We start from the raw sequence: 16,913 nt of genomic DNA, 5'->3' as shown, positions 1-16,913 counted from the left end.
CATGCGTGTGCCCAGCCCGGCCACGGCCTCACCTGTCCCATGCCCACAAAATCCTTGTTTTGTGCCAATTTGCCAGCAGGGAGGAAAAACGTTGCAGGAGCTGTGGGTGACCCAGAGGCACCCGGTTATCCATGATGCAGCCCCTCCTCCGAGCAGAGCTGTGATGAAATTGTCTTCCTTGCACTGCCTGGGGATGGCTTTATTTTCTTCATCCAAATAGCAGGGATGTTTATAAACCCCGCCCTGCGTGGGCTAGCGCTGGAGCGTAAGCATTGGCTTCCAGTGGCACACATCCATCCCTGCATCCATCCCTGCATCCCCAGCTCATCCCTGCCAGGGCAAGAACACCGCAAGCTCCTCTTTGCTGCCAGGGTTGGATTTCGTGGTAGCAGAAGTCGTGACCACGGGGTCTGGGTTTTGCTGGCAGGATCTGACCCTCTGCACGGGGGTTGCGTTGTTAAGGAACCTGTTACTGGGCCCATTGCTGCAAATCCCCACATCCGCCCCCCCCCCCATCCCGGGGTCAGCCAGCAAGGCTCCGACACTGGGAAATGGGGCATGACCTCAGCCCTGGGGCATCCCTCCTGGTGGGAACGGCACCCCAGAGGAGACGGCAGAGCCCTGGGAAGCCGTTGTCCGAGGGGAAGCCGTGCTGCAGTGCTGGCAGGGAAGGGTTAACAGCCTTACACCCAGAAATTGCTGTCAAGAGACTTTCCCTTACAATTAGAATGCAGGATAGTGCTGCACATTCACCAGCCCTGATTTCAAATGCCCTTTAGTGCTTCTCCCCGTGACCCGTGGGCAGCGCATTACGCCTGGCTCCAGTTCCTCCAACTACTTAATTATACAGGAGCAATGCTCGTGCATCCCTCGTGGTTCGCGATCTACCACTGTTCCAATATTGTGCAACACTTTACCAACCGTCGCAGTAAAACCGGTGGCTTTAGCGGGGTAGAAGGGGAAATGCTGGGTTTTGCAGCCGGTGCAGGTGCGGGGAGAGCCAGTGGCTCCTGCTCCGTGGTGACCGAGGGGACCCCCATGACGGGCCAGCTGTGGTCCTCCGTCCAGCTGGGAATGATGTAAGAACTCTCTCCAGTTTGGGAGCACCTCCCTCTTCATCTACATGAGAGTTTGAGCTTTACAGTCTCCGTGGAGACAGTTAAGCAAGTTTCGGGTGTTTTCCGGTGGGGCCTGGGAGCTGAAGATGCGCAGGGAGGTCTGTGAGTTAATATTTTTTCCTGCCCTTATTCCACTTCCTTGCAGCCCGGCCGAAGCTAATCCAGAGCACGATCGGAGAGCGTTTGGCCACAGTTATTTCCGGTTTTATTTTGTTGCCTTTTTCCTGTTCCACTCAAAGACGAGCCAGAATTAATTTGCTCCTAATCTGGGAAAGCAGCCGGCGGGGCTGACCTCCGCCGCGTCCTTCCCGCCGAGCCCAGCCGGGGTGCGGGACCCATCCTGCCGGGTGCGGGGGGCAAGCAGGGCTTTGGGCAGAGCTTCTCTGCCCTCCTGCCAGCTTTGGCAAACCTGCCCCAGCCCGCTTGCTTGGCTGCCTACGCCCGGCCAGGCTCAGCCATGTGGGCTGTGTTTGTACACAGATGAGTAATACGTTCACCCGGAGCCAGCGCCGGCGATAACGCAGCATCCGACCCAGCCCCACTCCCAGGAGCAGCGCCGTAAGTACCGGCCGCTCAGCTTTATCCCCTGGATCAGTCGGGCTCGCTGCTTTTCATCGCTGCCCCGGGGATGCTGAGGGTTTACACAGCATGAGCTCGCCCGTGGGTCCGTGCTGGGAGGCTGGGAGTCTTTCGCACGCGCCGTGAAAAGATGAAGGTGGGGAAGAGCTGCGTGTGGCAGGGATGGATGGGGCGGCAGGGCCGGCAGTCCGTTGCTTTTTCACTGCCCTCCTACAGCACCAGCAGCTGGTGGCGGTGCTGGGTGTTTGTGGAGTTTATGGAAGTTTTACTGGGCAGCGGTTTAGGAGCGGGACAAGGCACAGCGGCGCGGGCGTCCCCCAAGGAGGACGGATAAAAGCGCTGGGTCTGGCAAACAGCTCCAACACGTGCCTGAGACACACTGATTTCAGAAAGCCTTAAGCTTCTGCGTATTGCTTGGAGCTGCCTGCTCGTCTCAGATCCCGAGCAGATACCAGCAGCCACCCGCAGCAATAACAACCTCCTACAAAGCCTCTGTTGTTCTGCTGGAAAAGGTCTTGGCATGTCCCATGCTGCTGACGCCGGTGCTGAGCACTCAAGGAGCCCAGCTGCTAGTTTTGCAGTTCAACTCGTCTGTCTCCTTGCACTGCCGTAAGAAAGTCATAAAAGTCAATGATTAACAGCTAAAATATTTCTCCCTCCATTGAAAGACACCGGCTGCTGGCTGGTGCTGGCAGGGAGAGCTGTGCCGAGGGGAGAGCCGCTGCGGCCGCGCTCGCTGGAGCCCAGTCCGTGCATGTGGTGGTGGGACAGTGATGGGGTGACAGGGGACATGTCTGGGCTCCTGTCACCAACGACAAACCACAGCTTTTAAGGGTGAAAACTGGTGCCAGGGAGGAACCTTCCCTGGGTGAACCTGGCACAAACAAAGGCTGCCGGGCTGGACCTGAAGCCTGTGGTGCCTGGCATCCCCACGGGGCTCTGTGCGTGGCCGTGGGGGGGGGAGGAGGAGGAGGGGGGGGGGGAGGAGGAGGAAGAGGTGTGTTTGCAGCCAGTCGGGTGAGCCTGCGGAGTCGGTGACATGCTGTTTGCAAAGGAGCCGTTTGCAGAGGTCACGGCTGTGACATGCCCCCACCTCTGGTCCCACGCCACTGCCACGGGAGCACTGCTCCCCGGGTGGAAAAACTCCACCGAAGGAGGAGGAGGAAAACACGGGACTGCAGGGTGTGCCCGGGCTGCTGCTGCTCCCCGCAGCTCCGCTGACTCATTTTGCTCTTAAAAATACAAGTTCTTGGTTAAGCCTGGGCCCGGTGCTTCCCACGTCCCCCGGCGGAGGCAGCCCGGTGCGGGGCACGAGGGGGCCAGCTCCTGGCTCTGGACACGGTCCCTCTGGGCTGCACCCCAGCGCGCCCAGCTCAGGCTCCCCTCCAAAGGCTCTTTGCAAATCAGGGCTCCCACACCCCATAGTGTGCCTCTGTGAAGGGCTTGTGCGGCTTCCTCGCCTTTACTGAGATAAGAGACATTATTTTTGTTCCATCCCATCATCGCCCTCACTTGTGTTTGTATCAGGCGTGTGGGGGTCAGAGCTCGGTGCCAGGCTGCCCTTGATTTTTGGAGCATGCAAATAACCAAGGGCAGCCCTCGCCCCCTGCCCTCCAGCTGGGTCCCGAGGCTCTGGAAACCACCGCAGGGTTCAGGTCCGCTTTCCACCACAGAGAAGTTCAGGAATACCAACGGGCATCAAGGAAGGCTGCTGCAGGCTCTGGGTAGCTTTGAGGCGGCATGCTTATAGTTCAACAGACAAGAAAAAGCTTCTGATTTAATCTTTAACTAAAGCCATTTCCAATTTTTTTTTTACGTTGGGTTTATTGCTCTCTTGCCTCGTTAATTTTTTCCCTTTTGCTAACCACCTCCCAGCCACCTCCCTCTCTCCGGGCGCTCCCCGTGCACGGTGGCCCGTGGCGCGTTGCCCATGTTGGTTTGCACCGGAGCTGCTTGGCCGTGCGGGGAGGGGGAGTCTGGGCGGGGAGGAAGAGAAGGAGAAGGCAAAGAGTAATGCCAGGGGCTGGGGGCTGGGAAAGGGCAGCGAGGTGGTTTACATGGGACTGGCAAGTCTGTCAGCACTGGCAATGTGTGCCGAAGGCTGAATTTTGGTGTGTCTCAGTGTGAAGTTATGGGATGGCTGAGGCAACCGAAATGCCATCCCGGGAGCGGCTCTCTGGAGGATGCGGAGGCTCTTCCTTCTGGCTCCGTGGGCTGGAGGGTTGCAGACATCTCTCAGAAACGTGGGGGGACCAGTCTGCTGGTTTCCAAGTGACATGCCTGTGTGACCAAGCTGACCCAGCACACCGAGCCTCGGGGTCCCCTCCCGCCCTGCTTCCCCCAGGCCAGGCGGTCCCTTGCAGGAGGGTGCAGGAAATAATTTTTTTTCCCACCTTAATTTCACAGACCAGAGGTGGAGGGGGAGGGGGAGAAGCAGCACTGCCAAAGGTGTTAGCGGGTAAGAGATGGAGACACTGGGGCTGGAGGGGCTGCACTGTAGCACTGGGATGTTCGATGGGGAGCAGGCGGAGGTGAACCAGCCCAGGTGCTGCCTGGGACCCCAAGTCCTCGCTGCTGCCCTGAGGGGACCTGCCTGTACCCCACAGACCCCCAGCGCATGCTCAGGGCTTTCTGTGCAACCTTGGGGTGCTCTGGGGACACAAGCGCTGTTCCCACATCACCCCTAGCTCGATTGGGGTGATAACAGGGAGTTTCAGTCCCTCTGGGCAGTAGACACAGGGACATGCTGTCCTTCTCCCCCTGCCCTTTAGGGTATGGGTGGTAGAGAGGGAGCCCAACATCCCCTGCAGGGGTGGATGCTGTCTCCCCTCCCCATGCCACAGGAACACCCCAGGAGGTGTTTGCACATATGGGTCTGGGACCTTGCATGGTGACACTCTGCCACATCCCCACCAATGCTTGTCTCCCCCAGGCCACCTGTCCTGAGCCCAGGGAGCATCGCTTCAGCTGCCACTGGGCAGCCCCTTCCCCATCCCATCGTTTCCCCGGCGGGGTGTGAGATGTGGCCAGGCGGGGTGTGAGGCACTGCCGGGGCTCATCCCCAGGGAAGCTGAGCCGAAAACGTCCCTCGGAGCCGGAGCCCCAACCCACACGATGCTGAGCCTGAAGTTACCCCGGCTGCTCAGCATCAACCAAGTGCCTAAGGTCAGAGAGGAGTTTTTCTTCCCTAAGTCCGAGGCTTGGTGGGGTTTTGGGAGGTGACAAGTGGGAGCAGCGTGTCGGGGTGGCCGCCCCTTCCCTGAGATCACCTCCCATGGAAGGGACATGACTCTGTCCTCACAGCAGGGTCCTGGGTCCTGAATTATGGGCACCCTCCTTTTGGCAACCTTCCTTCTCCTCCGATCTGTTCTTCCTTCTCCTCCGATCTGTCCTTCCTTCTCTTCTGACTGCCCCCAGTGCCAGTCCTTGCCTTGCAGGGCTACCAGGAGCAGGGGATCCTCTTTGGGTATCGCCCTCCAAGAAGCTCAGCAGCAGACTGCCTCCTCAGCGTCTTCCAAATGACCAACGAGACCCTGAATATCTGGACACATTTTGTGCCTGCCTGGTAGGTACCGTGCTGCGGGTCTTTAGCACCCACGGGAGAAGGTGGTAGAAGCAAGGCCAGGGGAGCAAGGAGGGGGGAGCAAGGCTAGGGAAGCAGGGACGAGGGACACGCGAGGGCACGATGCTCACCTTCCTCCATCCCACAGGTACTTCGTATGGACCCTGGTGGGGCGGCTGCGAGGGCCGGGGGGCCAGGAGGACCCCCACGCCTGGCCCCTCCTCGCTTACCTGCTGACTTGCTGCATCTACCCCCTCGCCTCCAGCTGCGCCCACACCTTCAGCACCATGTCCACCCGTGCCCGGCACATCTGCTACTTCTTTGATTACGCAGCTCTCAGCATGTACAGCCTGGGTAAGGACGGGCAGAGGTTTTGGTGGGGTGTCAGTCGCTGGCACTTCCCTGGGGCAGCAGGAGCTGAAGCACAGGGTGACACCAGGGACAGGGCTGAACCCTGGGTGCTCAGATGGCTTGTACCCATGGGACAAGTGGGGACAGTGGCTGTTTGTATGTAGTTTCCGCGCCTCCTCTTCCTCCTCCCTACAGCCTGGTGCTTGGGAGGGACTGTGAAGCATCTCCAACACCACCATAAATAATAATTTGGGGCTGGGTTTGGTACCGGGCAGCCCCGGGATGGAGGCTTGGCTGTGTGATGCTCTTCAGTCTTTGTAGTAAATAGAATAATGAAAACAACCCACACTAAAGACAAGTGCTGTCAGTGAAGTTGGTGGCACCTCGCTGGGGAGCAAGCCCAGGGTAAGCAGCCGTAGCAGCAGCTGGGATCTTAGCATGGCACAACACGCCTCCAGTTCCTCATGGAAAGGTGTCTGCTGGAGCTGGCTGTTGGGGTGTCTGCCCGATGCTCCCCTTAACTGAGCTGCTCTTCTACCTTTGCTCATATCTCCCTTCCCTAAGAGTGCCCAGCGCCAATTCGCAGGTTCACAGCTGGGCCCAGGAGGATGCTGAGGGTCCTGGTGGGACCGGGAACTAACTGGGCACCTCCTGTATTTCCAGGGTCTGCGCTGGCGTACTCAGCGTACATTTTCCCAGCAGAATGGGTCAACAGCACTTTCCACCACTGCTACGTCCCCATTGCAGTCTTTAACACTGTCATTAGCACCAGTCTGTCCTGCTATTCCAGGTAAGCTTCTGCTTTATCTGCCATGATTGCTACAGCATAATCATTAATTAGTATTATTAATAAAGGCTTTCTGTATTGTAACAATACAAGCCTTAAGTTCAGGAAGGGGAAGAAGGGGATTTTTGGTTTGGGAAACATGTTGCATGTTAGCACTAGGAGAGTTTGACAACCAAAAATGCAAAACAAGTGAAGTAGCTTTAATTTTTGAAAGTTCAAAAGGTGATTTTGTATGGTGCGTGCCTGGCAGGAAAATATCCACCTTTTTTTGGCCATTGTTTTTTCTAACATAACTTGCAAAAAGGGGTGGGTTCCTCTGCACCCAACATTTAAGCACGTGTTTGGGTTTATACATGAGCATGGTCGTGCCAAAGGCATGTATCAGCCTAAGTGCTGTGTGTGCGTGTTTATATGTGTGCGAGCGTGTGTGTGTTTATAGGTGCGGGCAACAAATTTGCAGAGGAGGAACCTCAGCATTCTTGCAGTCAATTGCTTAATTTTTAAAGCATGAGCAGCATTGCGTGTGCTGTATTTTGTTCCTGAATGGCATTAGACAATTTGTTTGGAATATCTCAAATGTTTAAACCACTTGGCTGATTTCCAGTGATGCATGCCATGATCTCTAGCTGGTTTGGTTTTTATTTAACTCATGGTAGATACCTCCCTGAAGGCTGTGTTTGTAAAGCACTCATGTCTGCCATTACGACGACATGCAGTTCGCTTTGCAAAATGTACAATTCCTGTTTTCACAAGCAGCGTGAATCGTTTGGCATTATCCCTTCCTTCTGTTTTGGGGTGTCTTTGTATTTTGGTGTGTCTTCAGCATGTGGTTGCTCTTTGGCATGTGGTCGCCTGTCGTGACATCACATAACCCTGGGAGGCCTTTGGGCATGGCCCGGGCAGCCCCCAGGACCCCCCCGGCACAGGGCTGTGTTTTGATGATGCTGCCTCAGCAGGGAGGAAGATTCTCCTATGTCCTGACAAACACAGCAGGAAGAAATCACACTGCCCGGCTGGCTCTGCTGCAGGAGAGGGGCTGCCACAGGGTGGGATGCAGCTGAGCATCGCCGTGTCTTCCTGAGAGAGGGAGTGCTGAGCTCTCGGTATTCCTTACGGATCCTGCAAATTTGGCTCATTTAAGTGTCTGTTGAGTACGGGGGGATTTACTCACCTTTTGATCTGAGGGTTACTCGCTGGAGTAACTCCCTGGGGTGGAAGATTTGGACCTGTCCTTGCTATTACTAAGCAGTAATGCAAACTCAAGGATCTTTCTTGGCTCACTCAGTGGATGATGCCAGCTGGGACTTGCTATTTTTTCCTTATATTCCTCATTCCTTTCTCTTTCTTTTTGTCTCTTTTCCCCCTCTTATTTTTGTCCTGTGCGTCTCTTTATTGTCTTATTAGATGGGCTTAGCAAACGAAGCTCACTGACCATGTGCTAATCCTAGTACTTACCACTTGAAGATAACATTTAGGAAATATCAGCAACTTGAGATCAGTTCCAGATTAATTTGGATTGTTTAAAAAAAAATTCTTGGTCTGCAAATTTAATTGTCAGCATCTCTCTGCTACAAAACTGTAAGTAAAGGTATGTGAAAAACATGCAACTATTGCTATGTGATAGAATAGCAATTCCTGTTGTCTCAGTAATTTTCATTAAAGAAGTAGTAAATCCATCAAATTAGGCTTAAAAATAAAAAAAAAAAAATCCAGAAAACATTCCTGGGTGAGGAGGAATGCTGAATATACCGTCCCAGTGTGGGCCAGCAATGCTGCCGGTTTACCCCCAGGCTGGTGAGCACAGAATGAGCCCCTGTAATTCATCCCGCACCCTGCACAGGCTGGGTCACCTCTGGGGACCACGGTAGCCATGGGAACGGTGCCCCGCAGGCTGGGATGCCAGTGTCCCCTCCACATGCCCGCACCTGTGAGTATCTCAGCTGCGTGGGCAGCCCCCAGCCGCCCACCTCTCCTGTCTGTTCTCTTGCAGAGCAAGACTGGTGGGGCTGCAGAGGATGAGGGTGCATGGTTTTGCACCTGCCTCTGCCACAGCGCTTCCCCGGTTTGCACAAGTGGCTTGCACCTGGCTTGCACCACGCGGTGCCTGAGCCACAGCTGGTGGGTTGGGGATGGGGAGGCAGCAGGGCTGGCCAGCCCTGAGACCCCTGTGAAACCACCAGCACCTGGGCCGCCCTGTTTCCCACCGCAGGGTGCTGCTCACTGGTTGTGTTCACTTTGGTGTCATCCTCGGCTGAGTCACACCAGCCAAAATGTCCATCCAAGTGGGGGGGGTGGACAGGAGTGGACCCGAAACCGAATTGTGCAATGGGTGGTGATGCTCCCGCGCCAGGTGCACTCGGAGGGGACCTGCCCAGCCCGGCACAGGCTCAGCAGCCACCCGGCAATGCTGTCAGGGCTGCTCCACCAACCGCACCCTGGGCAGGGCTGGCTTGAGGAGCCGGGAGGGTCACTGGCTGTCTGGCACTGCGGCCACTCGAGGGGAGAGGCTGGCAACACACCTCTCTGGTTCGGAGCTGGTTCGTGCTCAGGCTGTCAGCACTACCAGAACCTGGCTGAGCTTCTGCAGCACGGCCGGACGCAGCAGCAGAGTGTGCCCAGCCTCTTGATGCACCCCATGGAGGTCGACAGGAGCAGGGGTTAATGCAGAGGAGGATGCATCAACATGATGAAGGCAGGGACTTGCAGTGGGGCATCTGAAGAAAGGCATTTGCTAAGCTACTGCAGCAAGTTTTACCAAATTCACTGGAAAAAATTCCAATCCTAGATGGCTGGTTGATGAGTCAACAGTAAGATTTTTGTTGGTTGGTTTTTGCATCCTGTGCGCTGAGAACACTGAAATGCCATACAGGGAAACACATGCAGACGGACTGAAATAAGTATGTTTATCCTTTACGTAGCGCTAGGTACCCCTGTAGCACTGAAATAGCGAGCATCCGCCTGCATCCCCCCACCCCGATGATAAGCAGCTGCACGAAAGGTTTCTTTCGTTCTTGAGGATTTGGCATCTCCCTGCAGACATCCCCGCAAAAGCAGAAAAACCTGTACGTGCTTTTCACGATGAAAACAGAGTATGCTTTAACTCTGCTACACTTCACGCCATCCTGCGTGAATAGGGCACTGTCCCCAGGGTCACCGTGCGTCTGGCCACGTGCCCAGGCTGTGATATGGTGGCTCTGTTTTGACAACAGAGCGGGGCAGGTTGGAGCGGTGCGTGGCCGAAGGAGCAGGAAGATGCGTGACAAGGGTGAGCGCAGCACCGCGCAGCAGCAGGTGAGCGGGATGGGAGAACAGCACTGGGCAGGTGAAACCATGGTCAGAAAATACAGCAGGAATCATGCAGAAATACAGGGGAAAATAGAGCAGGAGGCTTCTCCAGCATCATCGTGATGTCTTCTGAGCAAGCCACAAGCCACGGTGGATGGCTAAACTGAGGACGAGCAAGATGAAAGCCCTTATCAGTCAGTGGCTCTTGAGTATAACTTGAATTGTGGGGGTTTCAACCTGTATTTTGGGCCATATTGATAAAGCCCTTCTGCTCTGTGGGTAGGTCTGTTGTAATTCTGCTCAAGTTCATCTCCCTGTTTCCACAGTGGGCTAATACCCTGTAAAAGTTGGTCTTTCCCAGCAGGGAAGCATCGGAGGGAGAAGTTTTCTGTTCCTACTTTGGAGCTCCTGTGGCTGCAATGGGAGGGCAGGGTGATGGGCTTGCTGCTGGAGCCCTCCTCGTGGTAGGGCCCATCCTGATGCCCACCTTGCTGTCCCGCAGCTGCCCCCACGCCGGAGGGGCAAGGGTTGGTGTGGGGCATGGTGCCTGTGCCGGTCTTGCTGCGGGCAGCTGGAGATGCTGCATGGGGCAGGATGGCTGGCGGCTAGGCCAGCGTGTGCTGCTAGGCTTCTTCGAGGCTCTCCTGGGCTTTCCGTCTCCAGGTTTTGTTTGGGTTGTGCATGTCCCCATGCAGCCAGAGCAGGCTTGGGGCTTGGCGCAGGGCTTGCGACGCAGCTCCAGGGTTTAGAATGTTTTTTTGGGGGACCTGGATGGTCAATTATTTTGTGGCTGCAAAGTATGTCCTACATTTCAGCAGCATGATTTCCTGGGGAACAAAATGCAGAATAGTGTTCCCTGTCCAGACATACACTTTCCTCCTCACATACGGTGTGATTATAACCAACAGGCTGCTTCTTCCATTATAATGGTGATGTCATTAAAAAGTAACTTGTTTAATTAATTTAGTTTGTGATCTCAGTAACTCTCTCCATGCATTCTCTGAAATGACAATCACAAAGTCTTGGCAGGATGTAAAAAAGAAGGATGCTGCGACATTTCATGCATTTCAGACATAAGCTGCAATACAGCTTAATTAACAAACAGTGACAATCACAGCCTGGGTGCTGCATTGCCTACAAAGCCTTCCAAACCAAGGCAGATGTATTCTCCTTGATTGCCATGCTCAGAAAGCTGGGATTCAAAATCAAGAGTGAAAACTCAGTTAAAAACAACTGCAGGGGAAGCAGCTGTTTAAAGACCAGCTCTGTTCCTAGCTGCTGATGGGTAACAGTTAATGAGCAATGGTAAAAGAAGCAAAATCACCCGTGCCAGGACAGTATAAAAAAGATTGTTCTCAGAGCTGCAGAGATGCACCTGCAAGAGCCAGAGAATAGGACAGGGGAGGGTGGTCCTTAAATCTTTCCTGCCCCGGCTCAAGGTTTGGTCAGGGAAGGTTCAGCCACGTGAGCTGAGGTTGGTCACAGCCTTAATACTCTCAGCAGACAAAACCTGCGCTACTCTGGCTGAATTCACAGTTATCCGTGGGAGGATGTATGTGCAGTCTATATTCTGCAATCCACAGTCCCCAGCAGACAACTGGCAAACAGAATTCAGCGCTTACGTTAACCTAATGTGCCGTGCCGTGCCATGTGAGATACCTTCTCTGTTTTCCTCTAGGTTTCTGGAGGCGGAGAGGCCCAGGTTCAGCAAGGCTTCCCGCACCCTGGCCTTCGTGTACCCGTACCTCTTCGACAGCATCCCTCTCTTCTACAGGGTACGCCTCCCACAGCCCATATTCACAGCACCAAGACATTGGTGTGCTGCAGGGTTGGAAATATCTGCTGCTTTGTCTTAGTCTGAAAATATTTGGGAAAATATGCCAGCTTTTATTTTTTTAAAGCAAAACAAACTCCGGCAGGAAAAGAGATTTGGTTATTTTTTCCTGCACCTATTGACAGGCAGATTCCTTCCACTTCAAAGCCCTGCACTCAAACTTTGCCCACGCTGCAATATTACTGCCTGTGAAAGCTGCAAGTTTTCTAGTTCCTAAACTGGAACAGGGTGGGAATTTTGTTGCAGTGAGGTCTAAGGGCAGGAGGTGTGGGGCTTGGATTTGCATGAAATGGAAGCGACAGCTCTTCTGTTGGGTGATGCCAGAGGCGATGGGGGCTCAGGGAACAGTGCTGCCTCCTTTAGAAATGTGTTGTTCTCCTCTCTCCCTTGCATGGAACCCTGTGCGGACCCCTCTCTGCTGCTGCAGTTCTACCTGTGCGCGGCGGAGAGCTGCACAGAGGCTGCGATCCTGGTCCACTACAAGCACACCGTCTTTGCCTTCCTCACTTGCTTCATCTTTGCTAGCCATCTGCCAGAGAGGCTTGCGCCAGGACACTTTGATTATATTGGTAAGTGCCCAAAGGGTGAGCTGGCATTGTTTTCTCATTATTTTCAGGAAGAAAGCGCATTAATGCATGCGTGACTCCCAGAGGTTATAATATATTCCCTGCTGGAAATCTGAAATGTAGTTTTACATACGAGATACAGCAGTCTCCTGCCTAGGTAAAGTGGGAGCAACTCCGGAAGCATGCTGTTTCCAAATTGTTTCACAGAGGGTTTCATGACCACAAAGCACTCATTTCTCATGCAAAAAACCCTCACCTGTGGCACAACGGTGCTTCACAGTGCCATGTCAGGGCACTGTAGGAGCAGCCACCAAGGAGGATGGATGGCAGTCCTGGCCGCACCAGGGTTTTCCCCGTTCCCCTCGCCACGCTGTGCACAAGCACGGTGCTGTTTAGCATGCTGCCTGTGCCAGGACCGCAGCAGCGAGCTCACATCCCTCATTTCCATTAGAGCCAGCTGCATTTTGGAGAGGAAGATCGCTGGGCTCTGGTGGTACAATGATAAAAGCCACAGTAATTAGCAGAATAAATATTTAAAGGCAATGGATGCTAGGCAGAAGGTCCGCTGAGCCCTCACAGTGGTGGTTTAATGAAGCCCAGGGAGTTTCTTGGCTTTTGGCTTTGTTGCAGGGCACAGCCACCAAGTTTTCCACGTCTGTGGGATCATTGGCACGCACTTCCAGATGGAGGCCATCATGATGGACATGTCTGAGCGCCGTGACCGGCTCCTGCCCACCTCGCTGCTTCCCTCCTCCCTGCAGACTCTCGGGTCGATGGGCATCTGCATGGCCGTGAGCCTTGCTGTCATCGGGCTCTGCTCGATGTCCCTGAGCTTCATGCCAGAGCCTCTGCAGAGAGAAAAACCACACGGGCATTAGGCTTCGGGTCTAGATAGTATTTATGCTGCTCCACAAGAAAGACCCTAAACAATACATGTATGGTATGGATGAGGAGGAGTTTATTTGCCTATGCTCTCTGAGGAAATATTTATTCAAAATTTTCTCAAGAGCAAAACATATTGCACTGGTTTTTGTACATTTAGCTTTAAAGCTAGGAACAGATTATGAAATGCTTTTAATCAAGTTGCCATTTCACCAGAAGAAATATTTAAAATAATCTTAACTTTTTCTGTAAAAGGGAGATAAGTGCTAATACTTTCCAAAGCAATAGGCATTCATCAGGTCTGCCTTACAGAGGAATCGGGGAGGCAAGTGGACGTGGGTAATGCCGGTCATCTGGTGACACAGATGTCCTTGTCACCAGTTTAGACCGATAGCCAAGCTTCCTCGGCGAAGGCACGAGCAAGGGCTCTCCCAGGGGCCCCCTAACTAAGGTTTTCACCTTGAAAGTGGCATTATTTTAAAACCTCAAATATCCATGTTACACAGCCTTATGCTAAACCCAAGTGCCTGACAGATGGGGATTGAGAGAGACTAGAGTTTGCCTACATTTTAAATTCAGCTATTTTTAATCATTACCTGGAAGGAGTTATTCTGGAAGAACTCTCCATGTGACATTCCTCCAGAAAAGCTTTTTTTGGGGTCCAATTCACGTAGGTAAGTCCTGGGATTTTAATTCCCATGGAAGAGCTGAGCTCCCGACTGTGTGGGTGATGCAAGTGCTCGGTGGCTGACACAGCCCCAAGCACAGGGTGTGGGGGCACCGTCCTTCCCCCCTTGCACCAGACAACTCCGTCCTGCAGTCGCAGTTGAGCTCCTTCTCTAAACTTGTTTGTAGCATCAAACGTAAACAGAGGAAGAAATATCTTCCCTGCACCCACGAGGTGATGACGTGGATTTCCTTAAAAGCACTGTTTTGTGTCAAGTGTTTAACACGGCTGTGAAGCCGTGCTATTCAGAAAAGGTGTTTGACACCTTGTTGAGGGCAGTGGCTGAGAAATTCATGACTGCCACGCCGAGGCATCCTCTCCCGGGTGTTCCTGGAGGCACGATACTGGGCTAGATGGACACTTGGTCTGAGTGTGTGACTGGTGGTAGATGTGTCACCTCTGAAGCTCTCTATTTTCTGGTCCCACTCGAGTAGAATAATGTTTTTCTTGTCATGAGTGAATAAGATGGGGGTGTCTGGGGAGAATAAAACATCAGCTGAGCAAGAAGTGGGAGTCTGTACAGTGTAGGGACAGGGGCATTGTTAGGTGAAAGGCAGGACTGCAGAACAGCTGAGCTGGTAATGCACGGGGGATCAAAACCTCTAATTTTAAAGCCTTTCCAGAGTTAGACCTCTGCTCACCTTGCTTTCCCTTGCTGCTGCATCTGGATTTTAGAAGCAGAAGCAGAGAGGCCTGGTGAGAGCCTGGAGGCCTCAGCCTGGTGCGGGCGAGGGGGAGGCAGCCCGTGGGGGAGCTCGGCAGGTGGCTCCAGCCACGAGGCTGTCATGTTGGATTTACCCAACGCCACGCAGGAGGTACAGGAACACGTGATGCAAAGATTACTGCTAGGGAATATTATCAAGCTTCCTGATAATCATACGGGTGTATAATTTGTTTTGTGTATAATTGCCTCTGTCAAGGTATAATTGATGCACTTTTGAGTGACAATACAACGGCTCGTTAAATATATTATGGGACAAATAAGTCTTTTGAAAAATAGCTTTCTTTTGAAAGCTGACCAAGATTTATGTTAATATTTATGAGCACTGGAACGTAATTGTTTATTCAACAGTTTTAATTCATTGAAAGAGAAAACTAATATAACTATCGCACTGATATATGCTAACCTGATTTGTATAGTTTCATAAAAATACTGTCTGTGAAAATTAATCACTTCGGAGATAATTGCTAATAATTGCAAAGCTTATTTACCTTGTGTACTCGTGTGACCAGAAAGGAATCTGGCTCTGCGTGCAAAGCATGATTGAAGAGTCTGTAAAATTTACATGAATTGTTTTCTTCTTGGCCATTTAACTTTTGAATTTGGGAATTCCTCTCATCTTCCTCAGGTGACATTATTTGTAGGAAAACTACATAAAAAAATGCAGCACCATATTATACACTACCATAATCCCTTTGGATCCTGCAGTGCCTTGCATGGACCCTTTGTCTGGCACATACTTTACACACTGAACAAGTGAATGACCTCGAAGCAGCACGGGTCAGCCAGATTTCTTCTTCAGTTGGAGACAGGCCTTCAAAAATCTACTCAATGTACTAAATTTTATTCACATAAAGAAATAAAAATTCTGTGTCAAATTGTTACAAATAAATAATACAGGATATTTATTTGTTGAAACACGTTGTTTCAGTGTGTGTCTGTGCCCAGTCTGGAGCAAATCCCAAACAAACCCATTAACTTTATGACCAAATCCCAGAGATCATCACTTATCTCCTCTTCAGCCAGGCAGATTTTACTGCGCTGATGAACTGTGCAGATACAGCAGATTTTTAGGTCTATCAGGTTCCCTTGGTTAAGGTAAAAGGTGAATCTGAATATTCCTGAATAACGCTTAATCCAAAATACACGTCTGTTTCCAGAAAACTATAACACACAATGTGGCTTTAAATAAACTGGAATGAGGGTATGAACATGACTGTAGCAGGAGTTAGGACTGTCTTCCGGAACAGCTCCCCAGTCGAGGCAGGCGTTGTTGTCTGACTGGCTGTACCTTCAGTCTTGGGAAAGGCACCCGTGTGCGAATCGTTAGCTTGCTTGTTAAAACGCCTCTCCTCCTGCGATGACACTGAACCGTCCTATCATCCATCCTGCGTGTATCATTTTCCAGGTGGGTATCAGTATGCTGGGTTTCATTTAAGTCCTAAGTGGTCTGGGATCCACGAGAAGCAAGCCGCTGCTGTGGCAGTCAGCGGAAGTGTGAGTGGAGTTTTTTGCTGTGGGAAGTGCAGCTTCAGACACTGTTTGGGAATTCAGTCTGGTTTTTAGGGTGGCAGCCCCACCTTAGCAGTTTCAGGGTGCAGGGTGAGGATGGTCGTGCCTTGCGAGGCGCTCCGTGGCAGTGGGACTGCACGTGGGTCTCTGTTTCTGCTCCTGGGTAGGTCCGTTTGATCTTGACCATTTGTATCCTTGATATGTTATGAGAACTTAAGAAATTCTTCCGTTTCAGTGTATTTTAAAACACTGTTCAAAAATTAAGGTTGGCCCAGGACACTGGCTTCTCCTGATAGCAGTCACAGTAAAGAATAAAAGGGTTGGGATTTCTCTGGATCTTCTTTCTTCCTTTTTTTTTTTTTTTTTCCCTTAAGAGGGTAAGCTTACTTGATTTGGTTAACTTGCACTAAAACTGAGACTTGACTGGAGTCTGTGATTTAAGAGAGGAGTTCAACCCGCTGGACACCTCTAGAACTGCTACCCAGGGTTAACACCCCAGTTACTTCACCCTTCACCCCAGTTTCCCCACTGGAATTAGAAATGCATTTCCTTGTCTGGAAGTTAGGTCTTTCAATAGACTTGTTTGGCCGGGTTTTTCATGGGTGTCTAAACTTCACATTCCAGGCTTTGTTTTCCACCGCTAAGCATCTCCTACAGGAATTAACTAATTTACCTCCAGGCAGGTAGCGGCTTTGCAACAGGGAGGGCCTGGCACAGCAGAATTGCCGGGTTACAGCGCATTCCCCGAGCCTCAGCCTTTACTTGAACCGAGCTGATAAAACAAATACGAGACCAGACACATCCCGGGCCTCCCGGGCGGGGGCTGCCGTGGCCTGGCCGGGCCTGGAGCCCGGGCCCGGCACCGCAGCCACCCGCTGCCCCCAGCTGCCTCAGGCGAGCAGCGGGTGGAAAAGCAGCCCCGGGGGTGGAGGTCGCCTTCCCGCTGCCCCGCGGGGCACCCAGAGCCCCCGCGGCTGCTTCAGCCTTCT

The 16,913-nt window shown here is 52.5% G+C and overlaps 1 protein-coding gene across 6 annotated transcripts; it reads left to right on the top strand.

Moving 5' to 3' along the window:
* Positions 1-955: 955 nt before the first annotated feature.
* Positions 956-15,300, top strand: PAQR5 (progestin and adipoQ receptor family member 5). Of its 6 annotated transcripts, XM_037395692.1 has the most exons (9): positions 956-1,216; positions 1,599-1,676; positions 4,630-4,862; positions 5,135-5,262; positions 5,408-5,613; positions 6,274-6,400; positions 11,361-11,457; positions 11,944-12,085; positions 12,713-15,300. In XM_037395692.1, the coding sequence occupies exons 3-9, from the start codon at positions 4,812-4,814 to the stop codon at positions 12,958-12,960; spliced, it is 999 nt and encodes a 332-aa protein (XP_037251589.1). In that variant the 5' UTR covers positions 956-1,216; positions 1,599-1,676; positions 4,630-4,811; the 3' UTR covers positions 12,961-15,300. The 6 variants fall into 6 exon arrangements, with proteins under 6 accessions (XP_037251589.1, XP_037251592.1, XP_037251591.1 ...); XM_037395695.1 differs by lacking the exon at positions 1,599-1,676 and having other exon boundaries at positions 956-1,079; XM_037395694.1 differs by lacking the exon at positions 1,599-1,676.
* Positions 15,301-16,913: the final 1,613 nt, after the last annotated feature.

Source organism: Falco rusticolus, chromosome 7 (assembly GCF_015220075.1).
Source record: "Falco rusticolus isolate bFalRus1 chromosome 7, bFalRus1.pri, whole genome shotgun sequence".
NCBI classification, from domain to species: domain Eukaryota; kingdom Metazoa; phylum Chordata; class Aves; order Falconiformes; family Falconidae; genus Falco; species Falco rusticolus.
The sequence above is the reverse complement of the archived record's forward strand: the minus strand, read 5'-3'. Positions and strand labels throughout refer to the sequence as shown.